Source organism: Malania oleifera, chromosome 12 (assembly GCF_029873635.1).
Source record: "Malania oleifera isolate guangnan ecotype guangnan chromosome 12, ASM2987363v1, whole genome shotgun sequence".
In the NCBI taxonomy this organism is placed as follows: Eukaryota; Viridiplantae; Streptophyta; class Magnoliopsida; order Santalales; family Ximeniaceae; genus Malania; species Malania oleifera.
Genome location: NC_080428.1, coordinates 86,868,953 through 86,884,303, shown reverse-complemented (window position 1 = coordinate 86,884,303; position 15,351 = coordinate 86,868,953). Strand labels below are relative to the sequence as shown.

The following is a 15,351-nucleotide window of genomic DNA, read 5'->3' as shown; positions in this document are numbered from 1 at the left end:
TTGAGACGGTTGCAACGTCTATTCTTATCTCTCGTGACAATTGTGGGGCTTACTTTTATATTTATCAAGAAAATAATGAAGCCCACTCTATTATACATATATTTATTTGGGACAGTTGTCACCTTATAAAGTTCAAAATATTAAATGTTTTCATTTAAAAAATTTAAAATTAAATGCACCTTCTTTTAAAATTTAAATTTATGTGAACACAACAAAGTTTGACGTTAGTCACGATGATGATTTCTCCAACTGGATCCCACTCCTCACTATTTCTCTTCCCGCCTTTTCCGTGTCGTTCAAACGTCTCGACATTTTCCATTTTTTCTTTTTTCTTTTTTTAACCCTAATCCAAAATCTCACTCTCGTTCTCACTCTCGCACGCTCTCTCCGTCGATGCTTTTAGAAATCAGTCCCTCTCATTTTCTGTGAAATTTTCGCATTTACCTTCTCCGATTACCATGAGTTCAGATTCCGACATTGAAATCATCGGCGAGAGAACCATGAGTTCAGATTCCGACATTGAAATCATCGGCGAGAGTGCGAATGTCGACCACCAGCAAATCAAAACTAAAGCACTCGCCGTCACGGTGACGAAGAACTTCGGTCGGCGAGTGCAGAAGATTGTCTCGGAGCAACGAAGGTCAAGCGCTCGGCTCAAGAGCATACCTGAAAGCAAGAAACCTTTTTATGGCAATATGAAGAAAAGGTCATTCGAACCCGCAGAAGACGATTCAATCCAAGGGAGTTCGCCCAACCCTAAGAAAAAACCAAAATTGAACCGTTCAAGTGAAAAGAGTACAGAAAATGGTAAGAGAATCGAAGTACCAAGTGGCAAAGGAGATAGCCCAGCAAAAAAGAGTGGCAACAGAGACAGGACAGGAAAGAAAAAGTCTAGAAGTAGTCCAGATCACCATTGCTCAAACGGGAAGAGTGTTACCGCTGACACTAAGATGGATGATGCGGGAAATACAGGTCCAGCAGTGAATGCAGCGAATGGTGTGGATGGTGCTGGAAAGAGTGCACATGCGAGGGTGAAAGAGGCCATACGGGTTTTCAATACACACTTCCTTCAGTTGGTTCAGGTACTTGGGTTTCCGGGAATTCCCCGTGGAAATAAGTTGTACTGGGAAATTGTTTGTACTTTTTCCACGAAAAAAAAAAAAAAATGACGGCAGGGAAAGATGGCTAACTAATACTTGAGTTTTTTGAAAAGGAAAAAAATAATTAAGCAAGTTTACAATTGTAGCAATAGATTGCCATTATTTGAGTATAATGTTTGTTGATGATTACAACCATTTCTCATTGACATTTTATTTTATTTTATTTTTTTTGAACTGCACTATTCACATGCTTTTTAAATGAATGTTTTGAATTTTAGGTTACAATTTATTGTGAGAAGATCTCTTCAAATTTGTGGCCTATTTCAATGTTGTTATGTCGCATGACGTGCTTCACAAAGATAATTGTAGTATTAAATAGATTTCCATTTGCACACATTAATAATAAAGTGCTCAAAATGTGAATTAAATATGGACTGTATATTTTGATTATTCGATTTGTGAGTTTGTCTCAAATTGAAAAATATATGGTGGAGGATGGGTGCTTATATACATGGTTGGACTCAAGACCTAAATGCTTAAGCTTTTGGGTCAAGTTGGTTCACATCTATGTATATCAAACTTGCCCAGAAAGACTCCCTTAATTCTAACAAGTGGTATGAGAGCTAACTTTTTTAATTGGGCTCAAGTGTTCATCACATGTTCTTGTGAATGTTGATCTCGTAGAAAAGTAATGGTGGACCCTACGGATGCTAATCCCATAGATGAGTGGACTCCCATGATTTCGTGCTCTTTCCCATGGTTGAATTATGACTCCTAGTTGGTTGCATGACAAGTAATAATAACTTCCATTCAAGGGGGAGTGGTTGGTACTCACAAGTGCGGGGAGATTATTGAGACTTCCACTTCTGAGTTTGTCTCACATTAAAAAAATATAGTGGAGGACGAGTGCTTGTACACATGGTTGGGCCCAAGATCTAAGAGCTTAAGCTTTTGGGTCAAGTTGGTGCTCTACCATGTATATCAAGTCTACCGATGAGGAATCCCCTAATCCTAACAATATTGTGACATAGATGACATTTTTGAGATAAGGTGCACTATGGCAACGCAAAATTTTGAACCTATGAGAAGGAACTAGTTTTTTGCCATGGATAATCCCAGGAATAAGCTTTATTTAGTACATCACAACTTCTTGTTAACTGTTTTTGCATTGAGTCATAATTTTTTTTTGTTGGCTAGTTAGCTAGACACCAATTGTAGTCAAAAGAATAAGCTCTAGTAGTTATTGAATTATATTTCTTGATGCATAGTAAGTATGCATTCACTATAATTTTTTGCAAGTATATAGCTTGCTTGCTATAAAATGGAATTTGGCCTTATAGCTATAGGAGAATATTGTTGTTGTAGACAGATGTTGTAGAATTATAGTGCATTTTTTATGCTACAAACTTGTATTTTGTGCCAATTACGTGTTACATGGGTGTGGATATGGGATGTTTGTAAATGCCTTTCCTTGGATAAATGATCAAAATGCAATTGTGTGACATAGCTTTTCTATGATTTTTCACAGGAAGAAGAGAATAGATGCACAAAGGTGGATGGTGAGCCAATGAAGGGTTCCAAGGCTAAAGTGAGCACCTTAACCCCCAAAATTATTCTCCCCTCTTTCTCTTAATGGAGGTTTTATTATTGCTTAACCATGGTTTTAGTCTTTTAAATGCATATATTAATTCTTATGTTGAGAAATTTTTGGATTTTGCATTGTGTTTTGCATTGTTTTAGGAGAAGAAATGCAAGAAGGTGGAGACTAAAGCCATGAAGGGCTCCAAGTCAAAAGTGAGGACCCTGATCAATGCAAGTTTTTGTCTATTTGTTCGTCATGCTGATATTTGTGCTCAACAGCTGTTTATGATTATCAAATATATTCAATCCTTTTGTTGAAGAAGTTTTTGGATTTTTACATTGCCTTTGCTTTATTTTACCTTTCATTTCATTGTTTGGGTTCTCACTTGTGATATTTCTTCACATTGGTTTTGCTTAATGCCACACTATTAATATAGTAGCACTATTCACTATTGGTGTTGTTTTATTTTTGATCATACAGTCCAGTTCCTCTTTTCTAAAGTTCAAAGTTTTCTAATTTCTTCTTTATGTTCAATTTTTGAATATTTTTATTTATATTAGATATTTTAGTTCATGAATGTTAATGCTTGCATTATTTTTCATTTTGTTTCCCTTGAAGATTTTATATTCTAGCTTTTCTTGTGTAACATACTTTAGGATAATTTTCAATATCTCCTTCAAAGTTTAGTGCCATCTATAGTCATAGCTTTTGCTATTACAATATAATATCGTTAGATTTGACCTATATTTTCATTTATGCATTTTAATTCTTCATTTTTGCCTTTATCATCAACTCCAGTGTTGTACACAGTTTCCTTGTTAGTATTAGCCCTTTATTTTTTTCTTTTCCTTAAAAAGAAACTTGGATTTTGGATGGTTTGAGCCTTGTCTCTTTGTAGAAAGAGGATGCAAGTGAGGTGGATGTGAAGCGATCTCACAAGCGACCTGATTTGAAGGCAGTTTCAAAGGTAAGTAGCTAGTTAAACTAGAATTAAATGTAAGGCTTGCGCCTTGTGACACTATTTATGTGCTATAGGTCAATTGGATGTCAAAGGTGCCTGCTACGCGAAGCTTGTATAGAAAAAGGATCTAACTGTCATGTTATATGTTTGCTATTTATTTTTATCTTTCATTTTTGTGTGTAATGCAATGCTTGTTTACATAATGTGCAGCATGGAATTTTCTCTTGAATATTTTTTTTGCTATTGTGATTTTGCTAATTTTAAATTTAAAATTACACATTGTGTAAGGTAAAGGAGAAATTGAAGAAGATGTAGTACCTAGAGTTAAAGTGGTTTAGGTAAAATGGAGAAGTATTTTAGGGGTGTTGTGTGATTGGAGAATACCCATAAAATTAAAAGAAAATTTTTATAGGATGTCTACAAGACTAACCATGCTATATGGATAAGAATTTTGGGTAACTAAGAAACAACATATTCGAAAAGTTTTAGTTGCGGGGATGAGAATGCTAAGGTAGATGTAACGCCTCAAAATTTATGCTATATTTTTTTTTTCTCACATAATAATAATAATAATAATAATAATAATAATAATAATAATAATACTAATATTAATATTAATAACTCTGATACCATAAAACATACACTAAATCAACCCGGACCCCAAAGGTAACCGGGGATATACCTATCCATATATACATGACAACTAAGCAGCGGAAACCATGATTTATTCAACCTTTTATACAATACCAGAGTTTTACTATAACCAAAATACACATATACATCCCAAAAAGAACCATAAATACTTTGGGTCATACCCCAAAAAATCTATCCCGATTTCAACCCAACTATTTACCCTTCAGCCAGGGTAGCACTATCAGCCTCCTCTATTTCGGAGCTCAATCCACTCGTCTATCGGGGTTTCCTGAAATGTTTGTATTATTAGGGCGAGACACCTCTTAGTAAGGGAAATAGACTAATATCAATGTATGACAACATGAGTATTATTGTGTTATAACATCTGTTGTTCGTGATAAACTGTATCAGATAAGTAAGGAAGATCTGAATAAATCGTAAATCAACATAACATACTGTATCATACTAAATTTCTGTATACATGTAAAACATCTGCTATATCTGTTTATTACTGAAATTATGCCCTAGATGGATAACTGTATATCATGAATTAACGCCGCATGATTCGGGTTATGCGGTTCGTGGGTTGGACTTCACTTTGGCTGGCCTATCAAGTTAAGTCAAACATGACATAACTACGCACGATTGCCCACCCAACCTGGTCCGCCCATCCTACTCTCCACAACACTTCTCAGGTCGGCACACAGTGGGTATTACTCTCCTCAACACTTCGGGGCTAATCGGCCTCCGACCCAACACTTTCTAAATAGTGTGGTTGCACTGTCGGCTATCACCAACCTGGTCTGCCCATCCTATTCTTCGCAACACTTCTCGGGTTGGCACATAGGGGTTACTCTATCAGCTAACACCAACCTAGTCCGCCCATCCTACTCTCTGCAACACTTCTCGGGTCGGCACACAGGGGTTACTCTGTCAGCTAATGCCAACTTGGTTGGACCATCCTACTTTCCGCAACACTTCTCGGGTCGGCACATAGGGGTTACTCTGTCAGCTAACACCAACCTGGTCCACTCATCCTACCCTTCACAATACTTCTCGGGTCGGCACACAGGAGTTACACTGTCTGATCTGGCTAGCTAGCTATGGTACCGTGCTCATAACATACTTAGTCCATTAGGGATTCTGATATCATATAGTACATTTCATATAATATATAACTGAAACATATCTCATTTCATATTTCTGCATAAAATCTGTCATATCATAATTTTTGACTAAACTGTTACATATATAAATATGTTCACGGCATTTGGGTTGGTTGAATAATCATGGCATCTGGGCTGGCTGAATATCATAATATACTAAAAATATAATTTCTGTACTATTTATAGTTTTTCTAAAAACTGTCATCAATTCAGGTTTGTACTGTGAATTCATAAAATATTCTGTCGTATCATTATTTACAGTAAAATTTATACTCATGCCACACACAAGTGAGTACTACCTTGTAATAAATTATCTGGCCTGGGAAAACATATTTTGCTGACAAAATAATATTAAATCTGTTTTCAAAGTTTCCTCAGTTCAACATCAGTATTCCCAAAAGCTATACTAAATCATATATATAAATTTCTAAATCAAATACTGTATATTCAATAATTAATTTTCTGAAAATACCTGATTTAATCTATTCCCTTACCTTGCTTACTGAGAAGCCTGCTGACAACCCTAAATCCACACCCCACGGCGTTCGAAGCTCAAAACCCTGAAATTACATTTTTCCCAAATTAATCAACTCAACCCCCACAATATTTCTCATTTAGCATTTCCTAAGCCCCATATACTCCAAATTAACAATTAAACTCTAAAATACCTTACTTATCCTGGTTTTGGAGTGGTGCCCTGAAACTCCAACTCAACTCAACGATCCGCTCCGGTTAATTTGCAGAGAATCACCCCACGAACCTCGTGGTAGCTTCTGATTGTCAAAACGGGCTATAATTGGAGCGAAAGCGAAGAAAGAAGGGGTTTAGGGCCATAGGGTTTAGAGAGAGAGAGAGACTTTGGTTTTGATTTAACAAATGAAGCTCGCGGGACTTCTTTAATTTCAGCACTGGTGAGAAAACCGTCAATGGTTTTCTGCACCCCTCACAAAACTGTCGACGGTTTGGGTTTTAACCCACCCTTTTTACTGTTTTACCTATAACCGGCCAGCGGTAAATACAAAACCGTTGATGGTTTTCTTAGTACTCCAGAACATGTCGCCGGTTTTCTCCTCACCAAACCATTTTCCTCTTTTCTTCTATTTTTCTTATCATTTCTATTTTCCAGGTCTCTACAGTAGATGAGTGGTATAACATTAAATGATAAATTAAGGAATGAATGCATTTTTTGTAAGTTACATAACACTTTTTAGAAGATAAGATACAGGAGGGGCAGCTCATATGGTTTGGGAATCTGCAATGTAGGCCAAATTTGTGCACCACTTAGGAGGCGTGAGTTAGTCACTATTCTGTTGAAGGATAGGGGCAGTCCTAAAGAACTTGGAATAACATTGTAAGGATTTTAATAACCTTTAACAACAACAAAAAAAAAAAACCAAGTGTTGACTCCCACTAGGTGGGTCCACTACATGAATAAGATTGTAAGGATTTCATAGACTTTAATTCGTCCGAGGAAGTTGCCTTTGTTTGTAAATTGGTAGAAAAGAATTCATGTAGTAGACCCCACCTGGTTGGAATTAACAGTTGGTTTTTTGTTGTTGTTGTTGTAAAAATATGGAAATATGTAATCTTGCGAGGTCTTCATCTTGCAAAGTGTTCCACGTAGTAGCAACACAGTATAAGATATGCGATTTGTTAACTCAAATTGAAGCTCCATGATGCAAATAAGAAATAAAACATTGTAATTCTAAGAGATTTTGCTTTTTGTGGAAGCTTATCAGTCATGCTATGAAATTATGGAAGAGAGTAACTGTGCAAAGATTGATACAAGGAGCAAGGGTATTTAGAAATCAGTGAGGCATAACTATGGAGGTTATTTGTTTGTTTGGTTATTGATGGAACTATATAGATTGAAGAAAAGAAAGTCATATAAGATCTTTGATTCTTTATTGAAATAGAACATGTTTTATAATAAAGTCGCTAGTATTGGTGGCGCATATGATTCTTTTAAAAGAAATTAAATACATGTATGATTGAGTGGCAACTTGCAAGTATGTTTGATTTGTTTTGGGTCAATGGGCAATATAACTTGGGAACAATTGTGAAGTTTCGAATAGGAAATTGTCATGGATGTAGTTTGTCTATAGTAGTTGACTAATTGAAAAAAGGCTACATACAGTCTTGAAATTTTATTTGTTCTCCCATTTTGAGTGTTGACAACTCCAATTCGATTGACATTCCATAGAACGAATACTATATTATGGCGTAGGCAAAAATTTCCCCTTTTTCTGGCTTCAAGGGAGCGCAAAGTGCTAGGGGTGGGGTGTGTCGAACCTTGAACTTATGATACTTCTATTCCACCAAGATACATAAAAAAGCATGTCATATGCGTTTAACATGAATTTTAGCTTGTGAGGAGTTAACGAATTGTCAATGTTGGCTCCTCCAAGTATAATTTACTTATAATTCAATGTCATCATACAAAAAATGATGCTAAAAAACATGGGTTATGTTTACAGTAAATTAAGTGAAATTATGAATTATGGAAGTTAAAAAGTAGTAAATGGAGGGACAAATAGTTTATGATTTTATTGGAAGGATGCTTTTATTCTAGACATTATTTTGACCATTAGTTTAGATTTGATGCATTTTGATGGAAAAATGGGGCCTTTGACATTGTCTTTGGTGGTTCTAAATTTAAGTTGATTTTTTCATGCCTCCATAACACAAAATTTGAAGCTTGAGCACTTTAACATGAAAAAGCTTGAGGTCTTCAATCCCCATTGTCTAATTGGTAGGTTGAGGAGGAAAATGTGGCAAAATTTGAGGGCTCTTTACACTTTTATTTTTGGTATTTTTGAGTTGTGAGCATACTTCTTGTTATCGTTAAGAGCAATAGTTGTTAGAATCTTAAAATTCAAGATTTAATTCATAAAATTCATATTAATGCCATGCCAATTGACTCTAATCTTACTAGTGAATCTAAAAGCAATTGGATTGATGACGAGTCTATGGATTCTCCTCATGAATCAATTGATTCGATCTGAATATTGATTCACATGATTTTAGGCCAATCATCTCCTAATTGACTGGTCTGGCTTAAAAGCCCAAAAATAACATTTTTTTTATTGCTTTTATTTTTAGACGTGTACCTTCCATTCCTTGTCTATGTCAGTTTTGTGCTAAAAAAGAGGAGAAAATAGAACTTTATTTCTTATGTTGCCTTGACAAAACCATTCTTCACTTTTGGAGGAGTATAGTGTTCTACCATTAGGAAGAAAAGGCAGAACACTCATCAGTTTAGGTGGTACTCGTGCTTCCTTGAGTTGTTAAGATTCAAAAAATTGTTTTTTTTGTCTTAGGTCTCACAATATGGTTTTATATTTTTATTAATCTTTTTCTGCCTCTTTACAATTTCCTTCTTTTTCTCCTTCTCCATTGGTTTCTACTTTTTTTTTTTTAAATTTTTAAATACTATCAAATTTGGAACCATTTGTGATTTATGATATGGGGTATTTGATATTTCTGGTGTATTATTTTTCTTTCATTGTTTTTATTCATAGCATATTGATACTCATTTCTATTTTCTTTTGATTTTGTGGCAGATGTTGGAGTCCAATGAAGTTTTGTACCCTGAAAAAAGATTTGGTAGTCTACCAGGTTGGTGAATTTTACTTCCTGTATATGCTTTAAATAGATTTCTGGACATGAATGTGGACAAAAGAATTGTGAGAGGGTGTGGGGCTGGCAGTGGGGGATGGTAGTGGTAATGTCTCATTTACAGTTTTTCCTTGTTGATAATGGGTATTCCTTGAATAATCCAACGATTATTCAGGTTTTGAGCAGATACTGGGTTAAGAATTAATTTGAGGAAGGCTGACAGGTCTTGGAGTGGGCTTCAATACTTGGATGTGGTATTTTAGATTGGCTTCTGACCTATTTAGCTGTTTTGGGTCATAATCCTAGATCTGTAGCCTTTTGGGGTCCTCTGGTGGCTAAATGGCTGGATGGTTGGAGGGACTATTCTCTCTAGGTCTCATATCACTCTAATCTTGGCGTGTTTCTTTACAACTCAGCTTTATTAGTTGTTTATATTTTGAATTATCGCTGGTTTCTATTTCCTGTTTTTCTTTCTGCATAGGGAAGAAACATATTATAAAAACATGTTAGTTTATGTTGCCAGTTTTCTATTTCTATTGTCGGTTTACAGCTTCTTGTGAAAAAATTGAAAATCAGATTTTATGATTTTCGGTTGTTTTGTCAACTTGTTGCCATAAATTTTAATATCCAGAAATAGTTCTTTTGGACTAAAGCATTCATTTTATACACTTTTAAAATAAAAACTAAAATGATCATATGAATTTAAATATAATTAAAATAAAAATATTCCTAAATTTTAAAAAATAATAATAAAGCCAATTACAAAATATTTTTTCTGTTTCACTTGTCATGTCCAATTAAATTTTTATTGTAAAGTAAAATTTAAAATTATAACAACTAAGTAAAATAACTATAATCGTTTTTATTTTTATTATAGTATTTTTTTTAATGTGTATTATTTGAATTTTTATTATTTTAATCATATTTTTATATTATTATTTGATTTAAAGACGAAAATGAGAATTTTTTAATTAAGCTTTTAATTTGTTTTAATTTTGATAAATATTAACCGGGCATGTTGCTGGTTTTTGTTTTTTAGTTTTTGTTTCTATAATTTTGGACAATGATACCAAATGGATCCTAAATAGTTTGAGATTCAAATTTTTTAATGATTCGTATCAACTCCACACCAAACTATTCAAAATTATTTGTTGAATTGAAAACAGCTTAACCATTGCTGATCTATTAAACTTCTAAATTGAACAAATCAAAATGAATTGATTGATCCACACAATTCTGAACCAATCAGATTTTGTTTTGAATCGAAAAACAGGCTAAGCAGCTGAACCATAGATGATTCACCTTCAAAATCTAACAAATCAGTCTAAATTGATTGATTCACACAATTCTGAACCTATCAGATCCAGCCAGACTGAACTGTTAGACTTTTTTTAATGGCTTTTCTTTCTTTTTACATGATTGCTTTCCCTCCCCACTCTAAGTTAGCTCTGTTCTGGAAAAGATGGATTTACAGTACTTTGCCCTTCGAGGAGTTTAGTGTTCTGTCATTGAGAAAAAGGGGCAGAATATGGGTTGGCTAAGGTGTCATTAATTGTTTGGTGTGTTTTCAAGAGCCAAAAGCTGGATTTATTTTTTGTTTTTTGAATTTTTTATCAGTTTCATTTAAATTTTTTCTTGCCTTTTAGTTAGAGAAAGCATATGCAGGAAATATGATTGTTTTTTTTGGGGGACTAGATGTTCTTTTGAGAGCCTTTGGAGGTTTGTTTTGCAAATTTTACCCTTTGTTCATTCCTTTTACCAAATATAAAATGGGTGATGGTTCCCTTATTTGGTTTTGGGAGATGGGTTGGGGGATCCAGTTTTATCTATGAATTTCCCAGTCTCTTTCACATTTCTATGGTCCATAATGCTATCATTTTTTCGTTTAATGTTCTTTGTTGGTAATACTTTCACTTGGGATCTTCATTTTTGTACAAATTTAACTTATAGGGAGGTGGAGGAGCTTTGTTCTTTGTTTTACTGTTGGGGGACTCTTATTTTCCTTATAGGAGGGATATTTGGGTCCAAATTTTGGATTCATAGCTGAAAGTCAAGGAGTTATTCCAAGAGGGGGGGTGAATTGGGTTATTAAAATTTTATTTTAATTCTCTTTATGAATTCTTAACCTTTTCTTAATTTAGCAATCACACAACAAAAAATTAATTGAATAATCAATCCACAAACCAATATTCAATCAATCAAAATAACCAATTGACAACTAAACCAATCAACTACAAAATACCCAATCAAGATATGATATGCAGCTCTTTGGCAATTTTCAGCTTTTGCAAGAACTCAAGGTATTTGTTTGTAGCCCTGTGTATATGAATGAAATTTGCTTGCTCTCTTTCAACTAAGATTTCTGCAAATGATTGAACAACGTACTCCCTTTTGGGTTTCCGCAAAAGTTTAATCAAACGTATTTTCTTAAGTTAAGAGTCTTCTTAATCTCGGTTTTTAATTTTCAGCAACCTATACTTTGCATACACACCACACAATATATATATATATATGCTGAAAGTAAAGAGAAGGGTAAGAGTGAGACCGAAATTTTTACGAGGTTCGGCTTATCCCCAGCCTACGTCCTCGCCTTAGGCCAATACCACCTAAGGATTCCACTATAACACTCCTTTTCGGGCGGAGCAAATCTTTACAAATCCCTCCTTAAGGGTAGAGCCCCCTCTCCAAGTGATACCCCACGCTTGGTCTAACGATCCAAACAATTCTTGAATCGTCAACAACTACAAGAAAGACAATAGACAATCTGGTGTACAAAGACACTCTCAAAAGAGCATATTAGTACAATTGAAAGCACTTTATACTTTAACATAAAATATCAAGGAAATTTAATTGAAACTCAAGAGTGATTTCACCAAATTTCTTCTCTAGATGAGAATTAGCGATTCAGAAGTTTAGAACTCCAAGAAGGATGACTCAGTACTTTAGAATTCTTCAGCAATTTAGAGTTGCAAGAGTGAGGAAGAGAGATCTTTGAGAGAGCAAGAGGGCTTTCAGCTTTAAAACAGATTTTCAATTTCTTGGTTTGGAGTGATTTGCTAAAACATGTATTTATAGGTTCATAAAGGTATTTTCGTGTTGCCCAAGATTACTTGGAGTATTTCCCAAGTTTTTATGAAATTTGGGGCACAAGAAACTTAAGTTTGAATTTTAAAACATTTAAAAATTATAGCTGTTAACAGTGTTCAGTAGACTGAAGTATCGGGTTCAGTCTTCTGAAGTTCTTTAAAACACTGAAAAGCTAATTGGAAATAGGGTTAGTCGACTGGGCTGACATGGTTCAGTCTTTTGAGGCTATACCGCCTCTTTAGGATTTCAACAGGAAATTCTTCAGTAGATTGAACTTAATCTTTAGTTATCTGAGGAAATTCTTCAGTAGACTAAACTTAATCTTCAGTCTTCTAAGGGAATTCTTCAGTCTTCTGAAATTACACTTCAGTCGTTTGGGCAGTTAAAAAAACTGGTTTTTCAGTGTGGCTTTCAAAAACTCTTTACTCTCTTGCTTTGATTTCTTATATAAACTTTTTCTAGGGTTTTTAAAATAAAGTCTCTAAGTCACAATAACCCCTAAAGAGCTTCAACATATTTCCATGTGACATTTCAATATGAAGTACTTACATCATTTGTCTTAAAGCCTGAAGCACTCTAAGCTTGAAGTCTTCCATGGTATTTTTGCTTTGGATCCCCTTTGACTTGAGCTTGAGTCAGCTTTAGATTTCCACATACTTTAATCATCTTGGTGTTGCTTGAGCTACCTTTGAATCTCTTTAAATATGAATATGGGTTTTAGTGATCTTTGAACTCTCATAGCTATTCTTTCTTTGGAACTTTGTCTTTAAGCATTCCTAAAACATCATCACTTTAACAACATATGTTAAATTAACTTTTATTTGGTATCATCAAAATGAGATTTGAAAGCCATGTTAGGCCAACAATAGTGAATTTTATTCTCGAATATCTTTCTTTGACCATTTGATTGGGGCCATTATGTCTTTTCTGCTTCATTGAAGTGTTTGGAGGGCCAAAGGTCCCTCTTAGATTAAGGCATTCATTTGGCTAGTGGTTCCTAGTGGAGTTAACACCAACAATTGCTGCAATGCATTGCTCTCAGATGTTTGAATCTTATGTTTTAACAGTTTAGAAACTGGTTTTCATCTTTCCACACTGTTCATTGCTTGGGATTTGTGGAATTCCCTGTTTGGAGTATTTGGAGAGAATTTGGTTTGTCTAGAGAAGGTGGGAGATCTTTTGGATATCTCTTTAGAGGTTTTGAGAATGCTAAGCATGCTATTTGTTTTAGAAATGTGCAGTTTTCGCTGTTTCGTGATTTGGTTGGAACTGAATATGCATATTTTCACTAGACAGGCAGTGAGTTTATCTTTGCTTTGGGACTCAATACAATATATGGATTTTCTTTGGGCTTTTGCAGTTGGATGTTTTAAGGGAACTTGCTTTTTGGATCCTCAGCGGGATTGGCAGCCATTAACTGAATTTTATATTTTACTTTTTCCTTTTTGAATTTTATTTCATCGTAGAAGGATTTCTTATCCTTTGTACATTCTGTTCTCATTTAATAATATCTTTTTTGTTTAATTAAATCTCTAAATTGTCATTCATATTCCCACCACTTTGAATTGTTGCATGAATTCTTTTTCTTTTTTGTTGTGTTATCATTCCTCTCTATCCAGTGCTATGTCATTTATTGAATTCTTTGAATTGGAGTCTAAACAAGTTAAGCAAGCTAGGCAAGCTTTGCAAGACTAACTTAGATAATTTATTCAACAAGCCTAAACATCTGGCTTTGGCTTGAGTCTTCTACTAGATGAGTTGTATGATACCGAAATTCTTGATCTCATATTGCTTGTAGAGGGAATATTAGTGCAGCTATAAGCTTGGGCAGTACCAAGCATTTTTGCTGGGTTTGGCTCAGATGTTACAAGCTAAGTATAAAGTTCTAGACTCTTTTATTAAATGAGCTAAAAAAATCAGTCTTTAGTATTTTTTTTTTTAAATAATAGAACATCTGTTGTTATGGAATGTAAAGCATATGAAAATAATATGCTCTAGAGCTAGAATACTCAGTCTATAAAAGGGTTCCTGGGATTGAGCATGCACATATTACTAATTCTCATGTTGAAAATTTTTAATTTGCAACTCATAGTTACAAACAACTACAACAACAACAATAATTACAAAACAACCCTTAAGTCCCATTCAGTGCTTGCCTTTTGAATCTTCTGTAGGGGCCTTTAGTCTAAAGTAGGGCTTGCGAGAGAGCAGAGCGTACCGCCGTGGTGTCAACTACATGGATCCTTTTTCATCAATTCACACAATAAAGTAAAAACAACAACAGGTGAATAGCTTACAACTGATTGAAATGGAGGGCAGCTAGTACTCATGCTATAGAAGAGTTAGCAATGAATTGTAGTAAGCTAAATTTTGTTTTTAGGAGGTGTTTTGTGACATCTTTCAAGATTCCAGGGAATGTGATTCCTATGACATTCATTCCCATGTTTGTTTATGGGAATTTGACGTGGCAAGCATGTTCACATTCTTGGGATTGAAAGGATTCTCATTTAGTATGATAATTAATGATTAGACACTATATTGCCCTTTATTATTTTGGTTAATTGATTATTAAATGTTAATTTTTTTAAATTTATAATTTTCAAAAATTTTTGGGTATAGATTTAGTTAAGTATATCTTCTTAGTCGGTTTTTGTGTTGAAAAATACAATTTTTCTTCATATATTTTTATACACATGACAAGGGTATAATGGTTATATTCTTAAAATATCTATCAGGATTCCTATGTTGAATCAAACATTGACATGAGAATTCAATGTACATTCCTAGGAATCTTACCATGTGCACCAAATAAAAATATTCCCATGAGGTAGACATCCTATTCCCAAGAATGAGATTCTTGGGAATGTCATTCTATGGGAATAATTTTGATGCCGCAACCAAGTGCCCCCTCAGTTGCTATGATTGTATGATAACTTGTTGCTCTTGCACTTTAATAACCACAATTGACTTTTTTGGATTAATTGTTCATTTTGTACAAAGTTTTTAATTTAAATATAAATAAATGATCATATGAATTAAAAATATAACTAAAATGAATATCCATAAATTTTCTATAGATTTCAAAAAAATAAGAAAAATCATTTATTTATTTATTTTATTTTTTACCTTTATTCAATTTTCATGTTCTATATGATTGTTCTTGGAGCTCTAAAAAGCAAGTTTAAAAAAATGATAATTAAATTA

The 15,351-nt window shown here is 34.1% G+C and overlaps 1 protein-coding gene across 1 annotated transcript in view; it reads left to right on the top strand.

The window, feature by feature from the left end:
- Positions 1–300: 300 nt before the first annotated feature.
- Positions 301–15,351, top strand: part of LOC131144881 (histone-lysine N-methyltransferase, H3 lysine-9 specific SUVH4-like) — a 32,578-nt gene continuing 17,527 nt past the window's right edge. Inside the window, exons 1-5 of the mRNA XM_058093809.1 lie at positions 301–1,082; positions 2,629–2,688; positions 2,841–2,894; positions 3,581–3,649; positions 9,006–9,060. Of these exons, the coding sequence (XP_057949792.1) occupies positions 459–1,082; positions 2,629–2,688; positions 2,841–2,894; positions 3,581–3,649; positions 9,006–9,060 (862 nt within the window). The 5' untranslated portion in view covers positions 301–458. The remainder of the gene's footprint in view (positions 1,083–2,628; positions 2,689–2,840; positions 2,895–3,580; positions 3,650–9,005; positions 9,061–15,351) is intronic.